The sequence below is a fragment of the Triturus cristatus genome, chromosome 5_1 (genome assembly GCF_964204655.1).
Source record: "Triturus cristatus chromosome 5_1, aTriCri1.1, whole genome shotgun sequence".
Taxonomy (NCBI): Eukaryota; Metazoa; Chordata; class Amphibia; order Caudata; family Salamandridae; genus Triturus; species Triturus cristatus.
Genome location: NC_140587.1, coordinates 780,503,318 through 780,527,329, shown reverse-complemented (window position 1 = coordinate 780,527,329; position 24,012 = coordinate 780,503,318). Strand labels below are relative to the sequence as shown.

At 46.5% G+C, this 24,012-nt stretch overlaps 1 protein-coding gene and 1 long non-coding RNA gene across 4 annotated transcripts in view; one reads left to right on the top strand and one right to left on the bottom strand.

Moving 5' to 3' along the window:
* The window catches only part of LOC146831469 (uncharacterized), a 49,914-nt gene extending 40,101 nt beyond the window's left edge, over positions 1-9,813 (bottom strand). Inside the window, exon 1 of one of the 2 annotated variants that reach the window (XR_014961580.1) lies at positions 8,619-9,813. This is a non-coding gene — a long non-coding RNA (uncharacterized LOC146831469). Of the gene's footprint in view, positions 1-1,323; positions 1,623-8,618 lie in introns of those variants that run through there. The other variant, XR_014961579.1, reaches the window with a different exon arrangement.
* LOC146831468 (E3 ubiquitin-protein ligase TRIM39-like) overlaps positions 1,469-24,012 on the top strand; it is a 121,820-nt gene continuing 99,276 nt past the window's right edge. For both annotated transcript variants that reach the window (XM_085605788.1, XM_085605787.1), the window contains exons 1-2: positions 1,469-1,949; positions 13,822-13,917. In XM_085605788.1, coding sequence (XP_085461914.1) covers positions 1,506-1,949; positions 13,822-13,917 — 540 coding nt within the window. In that variant the 5' untranslated portion in view covers positions 1,469-1,505. The remainder of the gene's footprint in view (positions 1,950-13,821; positions 13,918-24,012) is intronic.

Here is a 24,012-nt window from a genome sequence, read left to right as displayed (position 1 = left end):
GCGGTGGCACTAAGGCTCTGGAAACTCACTGCTAAGGGCATCTGCTGACAAAGCCTCTCAATTAAGTGCCCAATCTGCAAGTGACGAGTGTGTGTGTGTGTGGGGGGGGGGGGGGGGGGGGTTGTTTGTTTATTGCTTTGCTTTCTGGATAAATTCTGGGTTTGAGAACGGAGTTTGGTGGAGCAGAAAGGATGCCTTGCTTGGCCACCATGAATGGGAACGTGGCCATCCACCGCGGAGACAAAAGCATGACCCCGTTTATAGTCCCCATAACTGCCCCTTCGAAGAGGAGTGAAAACTCTGCTGCTCAGAAGCAGCATCTACCTTGGCGAGGCCTCACCATCGTACCCAAAGGCAAGGGCAGGAGCACACACCACATACTGTGTCTGCGGGTGCTGGCCAATTTGTCACTCTATATATGACAATGGTCTGAGACAATCTGTGCTGGCCTGGGAAGGGGCTGGCGCAGCTTCTCTAGTTCAGAGCAGCAGAACAGGCCCGAACTTTGATGAGGAGAAAACCGTCCCACATCAACAAGCCTCAGGGACTAGACCTCGGGCACCGGCCGAATGCCCACCTTCTCAATCCGACCCTGCACACCCTTCCTAGGCCACTGACGACTTAGATACCCCAAGAGCTTAGTTTCGTCACTTAGAAGGGGTGTAACCTCCGGAGAAAGTGCTGCCGGACGTTGACTTATATCTCTATAAACCGGCCCTCTCGCGCAAAAAAAACCAGTTCACAAGCATGAACACACACTACAAAGAAGGTAGAATGGTTTCATGTTTAAAACAGGTGCTTCTTTGATTTAGTAAAAATAACGTTAAAACTATTTACCCCATTTCGCAAAAGGTTAACAGAAATCCAACCTCTGCCAAGAAACGCACCAAACTCTATAATAACGTGCTCACCCTTCCTGCAGCATCGCCTCATATTCTGGACGAAAAAATGCTGTTCCAAAAAGTGAAAACCACAACACAACAGTTACACAGCAGTGACCTTAGTTTCTCTAGTGTCGTTTTTGTTTTTCATGATAAATGACATGTTGAGTCACAGCTTCTCCATGCTCTGCTCACACACACTAAGAATGTGCAGATGCATACACAAACAAATGCACAGACAGGTGCACGCGAACTCTTCAGGGAACAAAAGCATTTAAATCTAAGTACGATATTATAGTGCGCTTAGTCACTGTGGAAAAAAACAAAACGCATGAGCCTGGGATCTGCGTCCATCGTCCCGTCTAATTATCCTCCCAGAAGGGGCATGTTTCCACATCAACTTGTGTCCCCGACTTTTGTACCATACTATGCTTGTACAAACCCGTTCCACTGGTCGGATCACCGTGTAACCCAACGGACTTGGGTACGGCTTGTTTTGTTGCTGCTCCGACGGCCCGCGCTTGCAAGTGTTCCTACCCAGGGACACTCCTCTCCACAAATAGCCGAGAAAGCCCGTGCGCGGAAATCACAGTCCATCCACACACCGGGCTGGGAGAGGCCGCCATGGCCGCGAGTGCACCAGCAGCCCCCGGCCTCCAGCAGCCCCTCTGCACGGAGCACCTCCCCGACCCGGCGGCCGCTCTCGGTGACGACGCTTCCTGCGTCATCTGCCTGGAGTACTTCACGGATCCGGTGACCGTAGAGTGCGGGCACACCTTCTGCCTCTCCTGCCTCACCCGTTACATGAAGCAGCAGGATTTAACCATCTCGTGCCCAAGGTGCCGGCACCGGTTCGGCCAGAGCAGCCTGAGGCCCAACACGGAGCTCTCAGCCGTCGCCCAGGCTTTTCGGCAGATCAAGATGGAGGCCTTGGCAAGGCCGCAGAGGAGTATTTGTGAAGGCCACTGTCAAATAAAGAAGACAAGTGTGTGTCCGGTGTGCTGGGAACCCCAAAATGATAAATGTCACAACGGGGGATCTGAAGGGGAAGCCGGCAAAGAATACAAGGTACAGTAAAAGTATGTCATCACTTTCCACCTGCCAAGGTATCAGATTGCTCATGTGTGACTATTTCATATTTCAGTGTAATTATGAGTGACATTCAACGACTATGCGTGACACTTTCTCGTGAAACATATAAATATCAGAAATTGCGCACATTTGAGCAACAACAAACTCTAAGAAGATCATAAAACTGCTGTAAAGCACCAAAAATGGAAGGCCACCTAAGTGCATGCGCTGTCGGGCCATGAGATACTACAGGACCTAGTGGGGAAGCATTTTGTGGGAAAATAACAGCAAGGACATATGTGTGACACTTTGAGTGACACTTTCTCGTCAGTAAATTAAAGCAGTGACTATTATTAGAGTGCTGAAACGAGGAGAATTTACTGGTATTTGTTCTTTAGTGTACTATGGCTAAGGTTCAGGAAAGATTCAGCATTACTTCTAGAAGTCTAAATATTCACCACTAAAGCCCACCCTGAACCCACGCCCCATACACTGCTATCTCGCATCTGATCTACTTTAGTGCTGCAGTCACAATATACACATTTTACTTATTTTTGCAGACCAGGATGATGTCTGAAAGACATGTGAAACTCGTGGATGTTCTGCACAGTGTGAAACTTGAAAATATGGGATCAATCCCGGCTTCCCCTTGACCAAATGATGTGATCCGAGGCAAACACTTCATTTCACCTAGCCTATTCTTTGTTCATTATCACGTATGAGAGAACCTTCAAAAGCATGAGTACAGGGTGTTTGCCATACAAAAAATCTCTTGTTTAATAGACTAAAAGTTTGCTCCATAAATAATAAGAAACTAACCCACATTCATGACGACTCCTGATTTATCTCCTAGTTCACTGATCACATTATCGTCAGGACAGGGCAGGAATATTTCTCAGTTCATGTTTAAAACCTCTAACTTTAATAAATACATCTCAATGCAGTAATATATTTTGATGTGTTAAGATAAAACACTTTTTTCATGTTAATAAAACACCTTTTTGAAACTTAAAGACACCATTTCATATTCTAACATCATGATCTTTGTTCACTGTTGTTGGGGATAATGACGATAGGAGGAAAGAGGCAACCTAGTGAAGGAAGTGGTAAGACACCTCTGAGGTTGTTGACAGCCAGGAAGTGATGCCCAAATCAGCTAGTGGCTGGGGTCTGATCGGTCAGACACCGAACATGCCCTTATGAGAAGGAAGTGAGTACGGGACGGACTGAATAAAGTCTCTGAGTGACAACAGGAAATTAAAGAGGTTGCCTGTGTTTGAGCTGTGTGCAGTTTTACCTGTTTGTATTTGGTTGAGTTCTGGGAAGTCGCCATCCATTGCTGAAGAGACAGCACTACACTCCCAGCGAGGCTTCCTTCGATGTAATGGTGAAGGTAACAGTGGTGAGATCTTTAAACTCTGAGATAGGACGCAACAACTCCAGGGTCTCAACACTAGACTCTGAACTGTCCCATGATGGTGCCACCAGTGGCCAAAATAGCATTTTGTTGCCCTCTAGTTTAATACTGAAAGGTCACACACTACTCGCTTGGAAACTTTCAAAAATAAAATGTTGCTTTCTGTGTTTGAGCTATTCATTTATTTTATGCTCCTTCCGTATATCTATCATCCCTAATTCATTATTCCTTTTTGTTTTATTCTTTCTCTTCCTTCTATAACTCCACTTCTCCCTTACGGTCATTTATGCCCTTCTTTCACTTCCCTTCCTTACTTTCTTCCCCATTTTCATTATTTACACCCATTTTCACAATGATATTTAATTATTAGTTTCACACCTTATGCATACTTGGACTTATTAAAAAACAGTCCTGTGCGGCCAGTCCCACGGTTTGAGAATAGTACACTGTTGCATGATTTGCGTGGCAAATATTTTATAGGCTTTGCTCATGCACAAGCACTTGGAGTGAGAGCTGGCCCCAGGCTCGGCTCTGGCTCAGCTCTCCCTGCTATTTTGTTGCCTCACCCATCTGGCAAGCTCCACTTGTGCCAAGGAGTCATCCGAGTTTTAGGGTCTTTTGCTTAACGCCTGCGGTAGTGGGGAGACTTTGATTAATCTAGATGGATTAACAAACTGAAATATATATAGCAGCTCACCTCATGCACAACACTAATATAATCATCAGCACACTGGCTTAGTGGCATAAAGCAGGAGGGATTAACCCGTCCAAGGAATATTGACAAACACAATCACTTAATTTTCCACATTTTCATGCCTAGTTGACAGTTGGCTCCATGTCATGTGCAACACCGTCAGCCATTTTGGGCAATTTAGCCAGGAACACTTTGCATGCTGGGAATATTGATGCTGTAGTTCCATTTTTTAATGAAACAGCAAGTCTCGAAATTTAACACACCATGGGCTAAAATACCAGGACTAGCTAAAGGTTTTGCACAAGACATGCGGCTAATTGACAGTTCCAAACATAGTTAATATTTTGAACCTTTCTGGAATGTTCAGTTATCCCTTTGAAAAGCACACTCAAATAGATGATTGCCAGCATGCTATTGGCACACCTGTCGGCCTTAACACATCCACAGTTTGATGTTATAGGAATTGAGGAGATGGGGCTTATTTGACAAAAGACACCATCTTCAAGACAAAAAATGAATGACAAAATACATTTCTGATGTCCCATACAGTCGCCCAAAGCCACTCAGTTTTCCTCTCTAAATGACAGCATTGCTTTTCAGTGTAAATTTTGTGTTTCCCAGGGACAAACTAAACGGTCCTCTTGGGCAGATTCCTTCATGACTCCTAGGGGGCCTGGCACACAATTTGAAGACTACAGCTGTAACCCAGTGCCAGAGTAAGGATACAGGTGTTTGCTCTGTTGAAGTTATATGTTGGACTAACAGCCCCACCAGTACAGGGTTCCATCTAATGTGGAAGAGGGTTCATCTTTTAATCAAGGGTTGATGTGAGTGCCATTGCTGAGCCTGCACTAACCATCTTGACTCCATATTGGCTTTTCTGTAATGGTGTGGTGATGTATTGGGGGTTCCACTTGCCTCTACACTAGTGACGGCTCTCTTTTATGGGCTTCACAGCTATGCTCTCCTTGTTTTCCGGTCTTTTTTTTATCATCGCAAAAGTGAATGATAACCAATTATTCAATCACGGTGTAATAAAAGAAAAATGCCTACCCACTTCAGGTCCAACAACAGCCTGTATTCTGAATTGACGGCTCGCGTAGGTGCATAAAAGCACCTGCACCAGCCAGCAGAGGGATTATCCAGGGCTGGTGGAATCCCAGGGCCGTAGCATGCCTCAGTGTATCACCCAATCTGTGGCGTGCTAAAGCGTCGCAGCTGAAGGTAACCATGAACGCTGCTGGGTTGAGCCCTTTAGTGCCCGTGGCTACAGGCGATCCAGCTCATCACCGAGTTGGTAAAGGGTGCGGTGAAAAGCAGAGACTGAAAACTGGTGCCTGAGACTATGCAGGTTCAAGGTTTTAGTTTCATGTTCTAGTGTGGGAAGCATACATGCACAGGGTTCAAACTGGACCTGCATAGGCACCAAGTTAAATAAAACAAGTTTTTAAATATTGTGTGCCTATGGGTGAAGGTTTGTAGTAGGGAAAGAGAGCGTGTGCATTTGTGAGGGTGTGTTTGTGAGTGAAAGTGAGAGAGTCAGTAAGGGAGTGAGTCAGAGTGAGTGAGAATGAGTCTTATGAAGTGTAAGTGAGAATGAATGACAGTGAGTGAAGGAAAACGACAATGAGTGTATCTGAGTGTTACAGAGTGTGGGACTGAGTGAGTGAGAGTGAGTTACAGTCTGAGTGATGTTAAGTGAGTCAGAGAATGAGTGAGACACAGTGAGCTAGAGTGAGAATCAGTGAGACTGATTGAGTCAGACAAGGTCATAAAGGAGTGGGACTAAGTGAGACTGAGTGAGAAAGAGTGAGACTGAGACTAGTTAAGTCAGAAGAAGATTGATTGAGTGAAAATAAGTAGGACTGAGTGAGTGAGACCAGGTGAGTCAGAGTGAGAATGAGTCGGACCAAGAGAGACTGAGAATGAGTGAGACTGAGTTAGACTAAGTTAGAATGAGTGAAAATAAGTCAGACAAAGTGGGGGCTAGGTGAATCAGTGGAACTAAGTGAATTACGGAGATGCCAAGTGAGTAGTAGTGCAAATAAGACTGAGTGAGTCAAAATGAGATTAAGTGAGAATGAGTGGGTAAGAGTGAGATTGAGTGACCCAGGCTGAGTGAGTCACATTGAGATGGAGTGAAACAGAATGAGTGAAAGTGCATGAGTCAGCGAGATCAAGTGAGTCAGAGTAAGTAAAAGTGTGAATTAAAGTAAGATATTGAGAATGAGTGAGAGTGTAAGACTAGGCGCAGCTGTGTGTGAGCGAACTCTCCACACCTTTTCATCGAAAGTCAGGCTTGTTCACTGAAATTTGAGACAAAAGAATTACGCCCAACCACTTTTAAAGGTCACCATTCTGCTCTGACCTGATATATGTTGATGGACAAACTCTTGCATCTGATTCAGAAAGGATCAAATATCACAATATGAATTCAGAACAAGAGGGGTATTGTGCCGCGCACCCTTTTTCAGTGTCATCTCAGTTTGGTTCTGTGAATGAACTTTCTTTGTTAGAAGTTTGTTGTAAGTAGATTAGATAGGCATCAGGACACGTCTTCTGGTTACAAGATAGATTTATTAAGATAGCACAGCAGAGATAAAGCACTTCGCTAGCTGACCAGACCATCAACTGCCAAGACTGGAACATTCACATACCAGATAGAACACTCATAGGTAGTGAGGGAGGTTGAGGAGACATAAACACAAAGAATGGACTACTGACCCCAAGTAGCCATAACAAAGCAAGCACATATATACAACATATCTTCTTCCTTTACAGAAAACACAATAAACACTTCAAACACCCAACAAAAGCTTAAAGCATGAAAAGGAAAAGCAAGAAAACATAAAACATGTAGGAGGTCAACGACCTCTTGGACTTCCAGATGAAGAAAGCTAAGGGCAGGACAAGAAGAGGATCACAAATGAGAATCATGACAAATATCACGATGACATGACCACCTTCTTCCCTTCGATTGACGAAAAACAAAAAGAAACAGTCTACTCTCTACAATCCGTCCTTGTGGCCATCAAAAATGGGAAGAGACAGCTTACGCACTCCAATCAGTTTTCCGTCTGTCGCGGCTTACTGCACACAGTTGAAGATATAAAAGTTCAACAAAAGCCTCAAATGCTCAATAGTTCTGGAAGAATGCTCCCAAAGAAAAATCTTAGCCAGATTTCTTGCAGTCTAAAATTACGCTCTGGTACTTTCCTTGGGTTAAAGACCACTCGATGTAATTTGGGCCTCTACATTAGACTTTAAATTACATTTCTTAGTTGACAAACTGTCTCAGTACTAAGGCTAAAAAGCCCGGCTCTAGTCGCAGAACATTTGTACCGGTAGAAAGAACCTCCATGTCACGATTTTGTCTCGTGGTACTGGAACTCTTGTCGTCACAACTCTAGGTCGTGAACACTCCTGGACAAAGGACACATTTTCCCTTTCTTTTCCTATCCCGGTACTGATTTTATGACATCTGTTGTCTCCCGCTAGATAGGTTGGAACTTTAGTTCTCACATTTTACCCCCTTTTCCTTTGTCTTCGTCTCCTTACGGTGCTGGGACATCCTTTGTCCTCTCGCAGTTTCTGGTTTCGCCGGTCCTGGGACACCATTGTCGTGGTCCAAGGCTCACTTCCTTAGTCCTTACTTTTCCCTGAAACAGGGTTAGGGTTGCAAGATCTTCCCTAAACAAAAATTTAAATAGGAATTCCACTTTGCAATTTTAAATTTTCCACTTGCGTCTTCCAGTTTTTCAATTACTTTGCAATTTTCCCACTAGCGTCTTTCAATTTTCCATTTACTTTGCAATTTCAACTCTTTAAAATTTACAAAACTTCAATACTTTTGAAAGGTGGCATCTTTTGTTATCCTTTATCTGCCACACCTTCTATCGGACTGCACTCTGTGAACGCTAGAATTAAGTCAATTACACTCTCCAAAAGTTGACGCTAATTGATGAAAGTACTCCTCTTTGCGCCTCTTCGCTACTAATAAATATATGTGCTATTGAACATCACATCCAAACAAACACTGTTCCAGTTCTTAACGTACAAGGTTTTAAAACTGTGGCGCTGTTCACACTTTTACTCTTACAGCCGTAGTTTTATTCCAGCTTACCCATGCGGATCAGAAAAGCAATGCAGCCATAGGTTTTACTATTCACAAGGATTAATTCCATATAACACTCCTTCTGCCAATGAAAATTACAATCCATATTGTGAAATATAATTTACAAAAAGTCCCTCGAAAATCCACCAGGTGGCAGTCTCGTAAATGGATTGATATCCTTAAAATGGACCCATCTGTGGATCCACTTGACGCTTTAACTTATGGCTGGTCTCCGTGCTAAAAGGACAATTCAAACTAGTGTGACATAAATTGCTGATGCTTGCTGATGCTGTGTGAATGACCACTTTGGCACCTGTAATTTCTTTGAGTAAAAACCCTCGCGCCTAAAACGGAACTGCCAGTGCTTCGATAATCCTAAAAACACATAACGCTGCATGCGTTCACTTAACCATTATTTTCCCCGACATCAAAGTGTGTTACCTGATCCTCGGTGAAATAATGATGGATGTCGCTCAATATATTCACCCGATTCCATCCACCGCCTCAATTATGCCAGTGTTCCTCGAAACACAGGACCGACATCTTCACATTCTTGCGATCGGTGTTCCCGTTACCATGGGAACACAACACTAAAATGGCTGCTTGACGTTGCGTGTTGCGAGATGACGTGCACACGCTGGCAACACGGAAAGAATTCTTCAGGATTCCTTAACCATGACGGTGGACGGATGACGCCCACATGGAATGCGGTCTCCGCCGACACCTCAGGAGATTCGAAGACGTCATCATTTTCAGGACGGCAGCGATGAGGGAAGGATCGGTCTAAACAGCAACGGTAAAGCGAAGGCTATGACACGCCTCACTTCTCTCATCAAAAGTCTCCAGATTAACGCCGCTTGTCACAAGAAGTCTCTTTGAGAAGAAAAACAAATCTCATAACATGCCTCAGCCAAGCATATCATTTACCGCGACACACAGTTCCAGCTAGGTTTAAAAATATGTCAGTTTCAGGAAAACATACACGCTTCACGTTTGCTATTGCTGACATGTCGCCTAGTATGAATATGCTTTAACGGAGATGAGCTCCTGGCAGCGCCTAACAGAAAGTGTCCCACATACCTGTCAGGTCGTGTTGAGACAGGATAGACAACAAATGGAGTAATTTAGCTGATTTCTTTTAGTTTCTTGTTTCTTTAGCCGATTTTCAAGCGTTACTCGGGTTTTCAGTTTCTCAGGTTACCAGTTTCTTTCACCTTTTTAGTTAAATAACATGCAGCAGATATCTTCTTGCTTTCAGCGTTGTTCATTTAAATAACTTGCGACAGTTTTTCTTCTTCTCTTGGTGACTGTCGGTTTATTCATATTTTGGTTGAAACTTTCGTCCATACAGCAGGTTTCATTAAGGTTTGCGGCATACCAGAGGTATCTTGTTTACTTTTACAGTTGCTTTCAGCCGCAGATGGATGACAAGGTGTCTTGGGTTCTTGATGCAAAGTGTTTCTCGTGCTGCGCTGTGCTTCTGCCTTGGTCTGGTCAGTCAATTCGTCGCCAAAATGTTGTAAGTAGATTAGATAGGCATCAGGACACGTCTTCTGGTTACAAGATAGATTTATTAAGATAGCACAGCAGAGATAAAGCACTTCGCTAGCTGACCAGACCATCAACTGCCAAGACTGGAACATTCACATACCAGATAGAACACTCATAGGTAGTGAGGGAGGTTGAGGAGACATAAACACAAAGAATGGACTACTGACCCCAAGTAGCCATAACAAAGCAAGCACATATATACAACAAAGTTCCAGTAACTGGTAGCCTCGTGGATGCTTTTAGGAGGCATGTCAGGTTTACTCTTTATTGAATTGCACACGTGTATTGTCTTTTTTTCTGAATTCCCAGCTTCCTTCCAGTAGTGAAGACTCTCTTACCCATCCAGCCCTTTTCCTAAGAATTTTACACTTCTGCTTCTTCATGAACAAGTCTGATGGAGGTGAAGAGATTCAATACATTGTCATATATTAGGTAAATGTATTCCAGACAGGTATCCCTTCCAACTGTAACAAGAACATACATGGACTGATGGGTGAGGTGCCTTCAAAGCACATTGTCTGCCTGCAGTTGACATTATAGACTTTTGAAATGCTTGAATGCACGACATGCATTGGTACAAAGAAGACTAGTTTTTCTCATGAGGTGCGATATCAAGAAAGGGGTAGCAGCAATACAAGGCCAGCCAATGGGATTGGGTATAAGTTCAGAACTGGTGAAGTCGCCAGCAATACGAGCAGCAGGGTGTTATGCTTCCATTTCCCAAACCAAAGCTCTGCTGACAAATTGTAGGCCATTGACTGCAGATGATTACTATAGTGAGTAGGTTTTTGCCAAGCCTAACTCAGTCAGACAGCAACACTATCTGTGAGTTCTGGTAATTTTTTTTATAAGAACAATTTTATTGATTTTAAAGATGACAAACAGTGCTCTCTCCAAATGGACACAGTAATTACAATACAGCCCCATCCAGGCCGCCCGCCACCCCTTTTAATGTGATATTAGTACATTACTCAACATTTCCCCCCAGTTCGTATTAGGCCCACTGTTTGCCCCAAACTCTGTTGTATTTGCTGGGTTAGCCACGTGCAGTGTGAATTGTTTCCTCCAGTTTTGTGCACCGGTCCATGCCCTTCCTCCAGGCCGCCAGTGGGGGTGCAGTGGAGGACCTGCAATATTTGACTATATCTCTTTTACCCAACAAAGTATCCATTCCCTGCCTCCCAAGTCCTCTAGGATTCCCAGTAGTACCAGCCTAGGGTTTGCCTCAATTTGCTGCCCCACTACCCCGGACAGTATGGAGAAGACCTTTGTCCAAAAGTGCTGTATAACGGGACAGGCCCATACCACATGATAAAAATTTCCTCTGGACTCCGGGCAGTGTAAACATACAGACGAAGGGCACACCTGGGCCCTTCAAAGGTGATATGGTGTGTGATATGCCTGATGCAGGTACTTAAACTGGACGAGGCAGAGTCATGCCGAGATTGTGGGGAAGTGCAGGGGGCCATACAGGTATCCCGTCAGTCGGCCTCTTCCAGTGGGCCCACTGACTCCTCCTACCGTTCCCTCAGGGTGTCCAACTGGACAGGTGAGTGCATGACCAGAGTCTTGTATATCTGAGAGATCTGTCCTTCTCCTAAGAGGCTCATCAGCACCCAATCCTCAAGAGGGCTGTACCCATGGACCTCCCCCAGGGCATCCTGATACATGGACAGGGTGTGCCGGAGCTAACAGAGAAACTGGGATTTGTGCAAATGAAACTCAATCTGCAGCTCCTGTGAGGAGCTGATATGGTCCTTGTCCCGCACATCTCCGAGGCACAAAATGCCAATCCGCCCCCCCCACCTGCCTTTCCCCAAGGCTCGCCACTCGTACTAGCCATCTACCTGCCCACAGGGGACTCCCCCACGTATAAGTCTGTGGTACCAGCCCGTCCAGGGCACTGCCGTCCTCCAAATCTGGAAGACTATCCTGGTCAGTTCTGGGAGGTGTCCGCGGAGTGACACCCAGTATAAAATATACATTATATTATCCAGCCCAATAAGTGCCATTACCATACCCCCTCACCCCCCCTCCAGTATGCCAGATCCTCCCAGCCCTTGTGCAACGAGTCGTTCACCGTCGGGAATTATGCTACCCAGTAGTATAGACGAATGTAAGTGGCCCGAACACATTTGTCAAATACAACTATGGGGGGCTTATTGGCCTAAAAGAACTGTCAGTGCTTCCTAGTTGTTAAATCATGACTGGGGATTCTGGAGGCGGAAGTATATGAGTTCTAGTAAATTATACAGTGTTTCCAAATAGGGTAAGCGGGTACATGGATTTAATAAAGAACAAGCTGTTCTTTAAGAGCACCTAGTTCAGCCACAAATACAAAAACACAAGGTTTATTTACACATTACTTGTCCTAATTATTTCCCTCTAACGGCATTCATCTGAAACAAGCCCAAGCACGACCAGTGGCTCGCTTATGAGTAAATACAACTCATTATCTCTTCTCCATGGGTGTGCCTAAGTTCATGTTTTAATTGTGTCTCCCTGAAGAGTGTTGCTGCAGACTCCTTACCTCGATGCATCATCTTTCTGTTTGTCAGATGTTTTGCTTCCCTCATGACCGTCACATTCCCTGTAATCACTGGTGCCTGGTCTGGGATTGATGGGGTCATACGTCTTGCAGGCCGTGTAGGGTATCTGGAGAGCCAATCTCCCACATTGTCATTGAACCTTCATCACGAAAATATAAGGACAAACATATATTGCCACTACTAGAGAGCTGTTTTCAAACATCCAGAACAAAATTCAATGTTTGTTAGGATGTATTATCTAATCTCATATCACGATCTTTGCCCTGAGATCATGCAATAATGTTGCCAAAATGTCAATCACTCTATCTGAACTTGTACCATGGCTTTGTTATTAGAATGTAATTCATTGTAACTGTTGTTGACAATATGCTGTCGCTAAAATATCAGTGCAAATGATGCTGGGGAATAATTTGATTGTAATTTAAAGTGAAAGGAATTATATTGTGAATTGCACATATTGATCATTTTATTATAGAATGAAACTTATATCTGTAGCTACATATTTTTTATGTGTTTTTCTAAACTTGCTGACAAAAGATAAATACATACATTTAAAATTACATATTTAGATATGTAAGCCTTCAGTTTTCTGCAGTAATATGGTTTGATGAGGGTTTTCAAAATGTTTGCTTGGCCTTGTCCCCCTTCCTGTAGCCAACACACCCTTCCTTGTAAGACTAACAGCAAAAGGTTCCTGGCCTCCACCTTACATGAGGCCATCAACTTCAGGCTAGCCGGAACAGCCAACAGTTTCTATATTATTTTATTGGCTTCCGTATAGCACAGTTGTGATCCTCACTGGGGTAGGTGGGGGCGAGAACACTGCAGAGAATTAGGAAAAACACACTTTAAGATAACAAGGAAAGGCAGAGTAGAGGAAATACAATTTAACAAGTGCTTGATGTGCATAATCAAGGATTATACACAGTTGCAGAAAATTATGGGCCACATCTACTTAATGAAATACTGTGCATTTGGTCATGCAAGGTACATGATTTCTGGAACTTACTGGTACTTAGAAGGTATTATCTTAAATTAATCTTGAACTTCTTACAGGTGGTGGCCAAGTGTGTAATTGTCGGAGGGGAGATCCAGATTTTAGTGGGGGTTACTTGAGAAGGAGTGTTTAAAGGCAGGTCTTAAGGGGATTACGAGCCATAGAGATGATTTACATTTTTAGACTCTGTTTTGTCTAGGGATGGCGAGCTGGTCAGCTTGGGTTTCCGGAGTGCCCTGGAGATGCACCTTATATGTGATGCAAGCTATCTTGTAGGCACTGTATGCCTCTATAGGTAGACAGTTTAAAGAGACCCAGCTGTCAAAGGCCTCAGCGAATGATCTGGCCATATATAGTACATCTGACTTTGGAAAACCTTCTAGAAGGTTACATTTCTATTGATTCCTAACTAGTTCCCTAATTGGGTTGAAAATGATAGCCCTAATTGGGATAGTGTAGGTAGGTCCCTCACACACCCGAGCATCAATATCACCGCACATGCTGCTCTACTGATCTCTGTACTGACTTGTGTTCTGTCCCTCCGCAGCCACATTTGCTGAAATGCCTTGCTGCCCTGCAAGCGGCCTTAGAAGAAGTTCTTAAGGAGAAAGTGCAACAGGAGGAGAGGGATGGTTGCTGTCGGGTAAGGAGTGTCCTGTATTTTCTGGAGAGTTTCTGGTACAACATGTTTTTATATGATATGGCTTGAAAGTCCTGCCCGTGAGTGAAAACCTTCACCAGAGCAGCAGCTGCTTACTCAGGGCCTGCTCTAGCTATGGAAGGCTGTCTCCTGCCGATGCATCGAACCTTTCAAGGAACTCGTTGCCAGGCCTTGTGCACGCTCTCAGGCGCCTTATCGTGTCCTACCACCTCTACCTCTCGATACTCAGTTGTTTTTTGTGATATAGTCTGCTATACTTCCTTATAATGTTGTATCTTCTCGCACGTGTTCGTCCTTTCCTTGTGCAGCCATTTAGAATGTATTCAGTTTGATTGGAAGGAAACAGTTTTTACAGATCTCGATAAATCATATGTACTTTGTCCAGTTTCCTTCACAGCTGGTACATATCGATGAACTAAATTGTGTGAGAACGTCGACCGCTTACTATTGCCAATTTTGTTAACATATATTTTTGAGAACTTAAAATGCATACTTCTGCTCGGGTCAGCTCAGGTCCATGTTGCCTGTGATATCATACTGAAATCATTGTCTACAATTTTACCTGCCCTACTTTCCACAGTGACTCATATCAGGGTATTTTCAGGTCCATACTGGCCATTCTAAAACACTAGCATTTCCTCGGTGAACAGCAGGCAAGGAGGCTGATTTCAGAGCAAGAAGGGCTGTCATGTTCCCAGTAGTGCTGGAACAATTTTCAGAGTTGGGGTTGGCCAATATCCTCTCTGAAGTCTCTGGGGTTGTGAAAAATCCAACTGCTACTTAAAGAGTGAGGGCATTATGGCACAGCGAGTGGTACATTTTACATTTAGCATTTTTGCAAATGTCTGGCTAACTGTGACGGGGCTATTTAAGGTCATATATAGATGCCACATGCTACATCAAAAAGTAAAATTTGCAAAACAAAATCACCAGAACCAACCGCTGGGCAGGCAGCTCGATTTTTACTTAGGAAAAGTACAGCCTTAACTTCTCTCACAACGTAGGATTGTCTGATTTAAATTCAAACCTGGGGTAACACAGGTGTCAGTATGAATGGGTGCTGTGCTTTGAACGTTTGACCTCCAATTGAACATGTTCTCTCCATGATCTTCCAATAACTGGTTCATGTAAATATGTGAAATTGGTCAGGTGGTTTCCACTAGGCATCCTTGACTTAGGAATCAAAATAGAGGCACACATTTGTTTTGGTTGTATTAAGAAGCAGGAGTGTTCAGAGTTTGGTAAACCCTGTACTTCTGACACCCTACTTACATCAAGGTTTACAGTCCATCTATACATAGAATGCAAGAACCATTAGCTGACAGCTAACCATCGATTAAGGGCCAATTAACAGCAAAACAGTGTTTTAGTGGGATATAGCCCCTCTGTGCAGACCTCACAATATTTCAAATAACAATCTACGATACACTAAAAAAAGGAGCATCCTGGATAAGTTTGGGTAAAAATGGCACACAGCCACCATATAATCATATTCTTTGGCACATTTTTAGATCTTGGCTCCAGACAGCACATGCTGTATATACTTTGTGAACTTCAGCCCGCCCATAGGCTTCCCATTTGCTGGCTTGATCGTCACTGTCCTAATCTTTCTCCCCTTTTTTCCATGGCATGCATCCTCTTCTTGTGTTTAGCCCTCCTGAGAGCATGGACCAATTACTATTATCCATCCACTCCTCACAATTAATGACCATTTTAGGAACTTCTTTTTTCTTTAAGAGCCCACCTCAGGAGCGTCGTGTTTTCACTCACTCTGAGCACTGCACTGTTTCTATAAACAGGCCTGTAAATCATGCTCTTATCTTGTCCCCCAATCACCCTCCTCCTGCTGTTGCTTTCTTCATCCTGCACGCCCGTCCCTACCTGCCATGTGCTTCTCCGGCCATCATGAAATTACTCTCCCCACTCTTCATTTTTTTCTTATCCTGTCCTCCAATCACCCTCCTCCCGCTGTTGCTTGCTCCCTCCCGCGCCCGTGGCTGCTTGTCCTATGGTTCTCCTATCATAATGGAACAGCCCTTTAACTTCTTTTTCAAGCCACAGCATGTTTTTCAGTTACCAGGAGTGCATTTGCAGGGAGAGAGCGAGAAAGTTAGCAATCTCCTCCATGCTCTCCATTGCTTTGCAAGGTCACGTGACCGCTTTGTTTCAGCTGCCCTTCCCTCACTCATTCTCACTCCCCTTCCCACCCCTGAAATAGTTACAAAAAACAGGAACATATCATAACAGGCTCTCTGGTTACTAATAAAACAGGCTGCCGGAAGGGCTTGTTTCAATTCACTGGATGGTCATTGTAAAGCGCCACATGCCACCAATTGAACTCCTAGGTGCAGGAGTGCATCTGTTAAGTAAGTGTTTTGTGGTTTAGAATAGAGTGCACAGTACATCAGAAATCCCCTCTATGGTCTCCATTGACTTGGAAGGACATGTGACAGCTTTGGTTTGGCTGTCCTTCACTCACTTATTCTCACCCCCCCATCTCACCCCGGAGATAGTCACAAAAAACAGGAGTACGTCATAACGGACTCGCCGGTTACTAATAAAAGAGGCTGCGGTAATAGATTAAAAAAATAATTCCAGAATTTGAATCTATACATGCAACAAGCTCTACATTTTGATGATTATTGGCTGTGATACATCTAGCTAGTCGGATAGCTCAGTGGGTTGAGTACCTACAGCAGGCATGCCTGTGTAACATGCAAGTCACAAGTATGAATTACACTAAGAAAGACGGTACCAATTGAGGAGCCTAGCGCTTGACCAAGATGGCCGCGTGAGCCTTGAGCTCCCGCGACCCTCGCGCCCTCCTGCAATTATCCTGTCCTAAATCCTGATTTTCATGCACGGAATCCTGCAGATGAGTCACAGCTGGGGCGATTGACGTTGTCCGGGCTCAGATCGCCCACCAGGAACCGAAGTTGTGCATGGCGGAAGATTGCGGCCTACCTCCGAAGGATGCCAGGGGCTTGCGTTGGCAGGATGCCCAGCCACTAATTGAACAACAGCGGCCTCGGGAGGTGTGAACTGGCGGTCGGGTGCCGCTGCACTTTCACTTTGTCTTTCTCGCCCTTTGCTTGCTCTGGGTTGGGAGTGCTTCATGCCGGTCCCCTGCTGTCTGGAAGACCTCCGCTCGGCCCTGGCTGGCTGCTGACGTCCTAGTTGACCCTGTTTCCTCTGGCTGAGTGAGGGACGTCTTTTTGCGACTGACCGCCCTGCTGTTCGAGATGTCGACCAAATCGGAGGCAGACAAGTCGAACTCTAAGACTACCAGGCGGGGAGGCTATACCCAATCCAACAATATGGATCGCTATGCCCAGCAGAAGGGGTCGCCTGGTGGATCGGGACAGTCGCTGGAAGCACAGAAGGCCGATTCATCCCCAGCCTCGGAGTTATCATTGCAGGATATCAAGGGGGCGATGGATGGGATGCAATCTTCGATTGGGCGACAATTCGAGACCCTGGCGCACAAGGTGGACATGATTTTGGTTGATGTCAACTTGATTCGCGCGGACCTGGGCAAAACCAATGAGCGGGTCAAGTCCCTGGACCTCAAGACTACTGGTCTCGCGGACGATGTCTCGGAACTCCAGGCTGAGGTTTGTAAGCTACGAACCGCGAATGACCTCTCCGCCCGCCGGCTCGAAGACTTTGAAGGTCGGGCCCGGCGCAACAATGTGCGCCTTATTGGGGTCCCGGAAACTTCGGAGGAGCTCTCCGTGGATTTACTCGTCGAGGACTTGGTGGTGAATCATCTTGCGCCTAAGGGCCTCGGCAAGTTTTTTGCGGTGGAGCGGGCTCCCCGAGTGCCTGGCGGACGGCCTAAGGTGGGAGCCCCCCCGCGGCCGATTGTCGCCCGGATCTTTAATTTTCGGGATCGAGACGCTATCCTGCAAGCATCGAGGGTGACAGGCCCGGTGCCTTTTCAGAATGCCTCTGTGAGCTTTTATCCTGACTTCACCCAGATGGTGCAGAAACAGAGGCAGAGTTTCCTGGGGGTGAAGCGGCGGCTTAGGGAGATGGACCTGAAGTATGCCATGCTTTTCCCCGCCAGGCTACGCGTGGTGTATGAGGATCGGACTTTCTTCTTCGAATCAACGGACATGGCGGGGGACTGGTTGGATGCGCTCCCTCGGCGACAGCCCGGCCGGGACCGCGTGGATGGAGCGGAAGGCGACCGGGATGGACAGAAGTGATACCTCCGGTGTCGGTCTGTTTTGACTCAGCCCCGGACAGTGACTCGTACCCTACTGCAGTAATGGGAGGGCGGCGGGGGGAAGATAGGAGCTCTTTCCTCCCTTGGGGTACTTTTTGTAGATTTGTTTTTGATAGGGCGACAGGCACACTGCAAGTTGGGGGGGCTTTGTAAGCTGACGCAGGGGTGCAGGGAGGGGGGGGGATTCGGGATGTTGGGGTTGTTGTTGGGGGTTGTTTTTTTTCTTGCAAGGCGTAGCAATGGTTGTCAGTATTGTCCGATCGTGGTTCTCCGGGGGGGGTGGAGGTCTCTTTGTGTTTGGGGATGGGGGATAGGGGCTTAAACATATTTAGCTGGAATGTCAATGGCTTAGGGGATCGTACTAAACTGGGGATAGTCCTGCAATTCTTGAAACGGACCTCGCCAGATGTGGTCCTCCTGCAGGAGACCCACCTTATAGGGAATACATGTTATGCACTTAACAGAATGGGTTATAAATTCTTTGCTCACTCCGGGTTTTCCTCGGGCTCCAGGGGTGCGGGCATACTTGTTAGAGCTTCCCTACCATTTGAGGTTGACTCCACCATCGCTGATGACAGGGGGCGCTTTGTGGCTGTGGCGGGGAGGTGGGAGGGCAGAACGTTGGTATTGGTTTCTGTTTATGTCCCTCCTGCCCTGCAGGCCTCCACGTTTGCTGATCTGGGCAAGGCCTTGTTGGAACTCCCCGAAGGGATGCTAGTGGTGGGAGGAGACTTCAATGCGGTTGGGTCTGGAATGCTCGATAGGTACCCGCCCAGGGACACCGGGGGTGCTCAGAAGTGGCTTCCCGACTTTATAGATACTTTTGGTCTGGTAGACTGTTGGAGGCTACGGCACCCCACTCAGAGACAATATACCTTTCATTCCGGGGCCCACGGGAGTCTCTCTCGGATCGATTACTTGCTCACTCTGGCTGCGCACGCCTCATTGGTATCTGAGGCTAGGCACATGGCACGGGGCATATCTGATCATTCGCCGGTGTGGGCCCGTCTGGATATAGGCCGGGTGGTGGGGGGCAGGGTGGCTCCCATTAACCCCTGGTACTTTCGTGACCCCAAGCTGCGCAGTGCGTTGCTGAAGACAGTTGATCACTATTTTCAAGATAATCAGGGTTCAGTTGAATCTGCGGTGTCCTTGTGGGAAGCTTTTAAGACTGTATTGAGAGGGGAGGCCCTTTCCTTGGTAGTTGCCGCCAAGCGGCGGAGAGACGCCGAGGTGACACAAGTAGAGGACGAGATAGCGGCTTTAGAAGTGGCCTTGGAAGAGGATGTTGCAACGGCCACACTGCATAATTTGAGCTTGAAGCAATTGGAATATAGGGATCTGGTGACGAACGCTGCCAAGACCCTCAATAGGGAGCAGCAGGGTCGATTGTACGATGTTGGTGATAAGGCCGGGAAATTGCTGGCGTGGTTGGATAAAAAAGAGCGTGTTAATCGAGTGGTGCCGGAGTTGTCGATGGATGGGGGAGAGGTTGTCACTGACCCCGACGGTATAGTTCAGTGTTTCTCGGACTATTTTCGTACGGTATACACCTCGGTCTCGGATAGGCCGACTGAGGACTCGTGTGACCTTCTGCGTGATATCGCTCTGCCTTGCCTTTCTGCCATTGATAGGGATGACCTCGATGGCGATATAACTGTAGACGAAGTGACGTGTGCTATCCGTGCGTTGCGCTCCGGTAAGGCCTCGGGCCCAAATGGTTTGCCGATTGAGCTGTATAAGCTTCGCCCGGATAAGTTGGCTCCTCACCTGCGCGCCATGTTCGTGGAGGCACGGGTGAATGGGTTTCTTCCGCTTGATCAACGGCTGGCGACGATTGTGGTCATACATAAAGACGGTAAGCCCTGGGACAAGTGTGGCTCCTATCGGCCGATATCACTTCTCAACGCCGAGCCAAAAATCCTTGCTAAGATCCTTGCTAACCGCCTGGTCCGGGTGCTTGGCGACTTGATCCACCCGGATCAGTCGGGCTTTATCCCGCACCGTAACACTGCACTGAATCTTAGACGTCTCCATGGAGTGATTGCTAGGACGGGCACGATGCGAGAGCCGGCTATTGTGGCGTCCCTCGATGCCACGATGGCCTTCGATACGGTGGAGTGGGCATACCTGTGGGCTGTGCTTGCCAAGTTCGGCTTTGGGCCTGGATTTGTAGGCTGGGTGAGGTTGCTCTATGAGGGGCCTCTTGCTAGCGTCGTGGTGAACGGGCGGGCGTCGACACCGTTCGAGCTCGGGAGAGGCACCCGGCAGGGTTGTCCCCTGTCGCCGTTGTTGTTCGCCCTTGCTCTTGAGCCGCTGGCGGCGTGGATACGATGGCACCCCGATATACGTGGGATTCGTTGGTCGCCTGACCACGAAGACCGTATTTCACTTTACGCCGACGATATTCTGTTATACCTCGCCTCGCCTAAGAAATCTCTTATAGTGGTTTGTGACGTCTTGACTTCTTTCGGTAGGAACTCTGGTCTTGTCATCAATTGGGGGAAGTCATACTTGTATGTCCTGTGTGGGGATGTCCCGCCTGTCCCGCGCAACTGCTCGATCCAGATAGCCCAGCAGGGTTTTTTGTATTTGGGGATCTATATTTCCACCGACCCCATTTTACGATACGAGAAGAACTTGCTCCCTCCCTTGGCACGTCTGCGACGGGACGTGGCGGGCTGGCGGCGGTTGCTGCTTTCCCTCCTTGGCCGTGCCGCCCTGTTTAAAATGATGTCTCTTCCCCGTTTCCTCTATGCCCTGCAGAATACCCTTGACTTGGTCCCGGCCAGTTATTTCCGTGAGGTCGAAAGCCACCAGCGCGCGCTATTGTGGGAAGGGCGTCCGCGCATAGCGATTGCTAAGTTGACGCTTCCATGGTATGACGGTGGTATCGCGCTTCCAGACATTCGACGTTATTATTGGGCCACTCAGTTGAGCGCGATTAACCATGGTGTATATGGTCCGGCGCTGAGCCCCGGCTTCGCCATGGACCGATGGTTACTACGTGGGGGTAATTACCACAGAGCGTTGTACTCGAAGTCGTTGGACTTAACTCTTACGGGGCCCACCAGGGTGGCCGTGCATGTATGGAAGGTGGCGACGGATTCACTGGGCTGGAAGGGTAAGCTTACCCTTGCCACCCCTCTGTTTGACTCCGATATTCTGGGAAAGCTTTGGCATACAAAAGGGTTTGAGAAATGGGACCTGATCGGCATATCCAGGGTTGGCGACCTTTTGGTTAAGGGTAGGATAAAGTCATTCGAGGAGCTGCAGAAGGAATACGAGCTAGGGAGCACGGAGTTCTTCCGATACGCTCAAGTGTGCCACGCTTTGCGGTCAGTCCTTGTAGAAGGGGAGAAGGTGCCTGAGTCCTCTCCGATAGAGGACCGGATCCTGGATGGCCATATGCCAGAGAGTACGATCTCGCTCATTTATAAGAAACTAATTAATGTTCGGGCGGATCTTCTTCTAGGGTTGCGCGATCAATGGACCAGGGATGGCCTCGAACTCGATGATGAGGATTGGCAGTATGCAGTTTCTTCTCCCAAAGAGGTTGCGATCCCCGCGCGCCTGCGGCTGGTGCAGCTTAAAATACTCCATAGGGTCTACATGACGGGGCCCAGGCTGGTCCATATGGGTTTCTCTGAGGAGGGCTTATGTAAGAGAGGCTGTGGTATGGTGGGCACCTTCCTACATATTATTTGGGAATGCGGTGCGATTATGGAGTTTTGGAAGCGAATCCACGATGTGATGGGGGAGGTGACGGGCATCGTCATGCAGCCTGAGGCGCGGTGTTGTCTCCTGAATGTTTGGGGTCCTACTGACCACGACGTGGCACAGACTCAATGGGTGACCCTAGGGAACATGGTAGCCAAGCGCGACATCGCTCGTCTGTGGGGCTCTACTAGGCCTCCTACATTGACAGCGTGGATGGAAAACATGGATTGGAGCATGTTTAGGGAGAAGACAGTGTATTGTGCTCGAGGGCGCCCTCGGAAATGGCACTCTGTATGGGGGCGATGGAACCAGTACAGAGGGGGCGTATGCCTGCCCCCAGACCCGGACCCGCCTGAGGAGCAGCTTTCCCCTTAGCTTTCTTTCCGGCTTTGTACTTCTTGCTGGTATGTGTTTGTCTTCTTGAGTCTCTGACTTCCCCTCCTTTCCCTTGCTATCGACCTGTGTCTGTTGGACGAAATGGGGCTCGCTCCCCCTGATGGGAACCCTTTTTATGCTTTCAGTACTTATCGCCTTGCTTGTGTTTAGGTTTGGGTTTGTGTTTATTTAAAACTGAACCTTTGACTCTCCTGTCAGTGAAATGTGGACGCTCGCATGTGTTGTGTTTCTAAAGCTGCCGTACCTCCGGGTTGTCGGCTGAATAGCTGTGTCACTGATTTAAAAGAATAAAGGTTTTTGGAAAAAAAAAAAAAAGAAAAAGAAAGACGGTACCTTCTTTTCTTGAGAGGCAAACAAAATCAATATCATGATTTTACTAGATAATTTTTGCAGCTCTCGTTAAAGTGAATTGACACATTTCATATTATGTTTTGCTCTCTATCAAATAGTAAATGTAATTTGGGATGCCTTGTTCATGTATGCCCGTAGTTATACAAAGGAGTAACAGCGCATCAGCTATGGGTGCTGCATCTGCCTTGGGAACACTTACCATCTGGCCATGCAAAGCTGAAACACATTTACATTGACAAAGCCAATAGCTCTCACATTGCTGAGACCGATTGGCTTTGCCAATGCTTGTTACCTCTACATTCTGATTGAGACTTCTAGCCGCAGATTCCTTACCTTTTGAATATTCCCCCAGGTATCAGACTGGATCCATAAACTTTTCAGCAGTACCTCTGCACATTGGTAGGTAGCACACTCTTCTCCGCACTGATGCTGTTCCACTCCGTAAATGACGTGCAGAGAACTATGAGGCGCAACCTCTGCATGCTGACATCAGTTACTCTGGAGAGCATTCGCACACACAAAGCAGAATCCCAAAAGCAAATTGGAGTGAACAGTGTGCAGATTGCTAAACTTGGGATCTTATTAATGACTAGAGTCTAACAGCAGAGCAGGGCCGGTCAGTGAGGAATCTGTGGCTAGATAGAGTCTTTATATGAAAGAACATTATCGAAGGTAAGTAGCTTGGGGGTAAATAGCACATTAAGAGTAAATACGATTGACGTGCCTCTTGCATCAAAAAATGCACTGAATGTCTAGTTTACAATGCTTAGGATTGAATTGAATTTAAGATGGAGGAATGATCTGACCTCATTATCTTGTATGCATCACATAAAGAAAACAAATTGTTTCATAGCTTGAATGGACGTCACTAAAACCTTTGTTCTGCTCACACTTAAGGATAGGGGGTCTGTTTCTTAAAACATTCATGCAGCTGCTCCTGTAGGTTCACTCACTGACATTGTTGCAGATTTACACATTTAAAGGGTTTCAAAGTTGGGGAAACTATGATAGTCATGAGTTTATAGGATTATGCATTGAGAGGTGTGTGGATTTCCAAATAAGTATATGCAAAAGCAGCTCCACATGACTAATTGGACACCATGTACATTTGTGCATGTGAAAATGCCTTTGCATTAGTGCAATTGCACTCCTACGTTTCTTCATTTTTTTTATTGTGGAGAAGGCCCTTTACCAACACCACCACCAAATGTGAAATTGTTTCATTAGCAACCCACCTTAAAACATATCTTCACCTACGATTGACAGGACTAAGGACCTAGTGTATCTAATGGTTTTACCCATTTTGTTTATTTGGGAAACTGCGTTGATACATGAGGGTCTGAGGCTCTATTTCAATAGTGGGAACGGGTCAGTGAGAA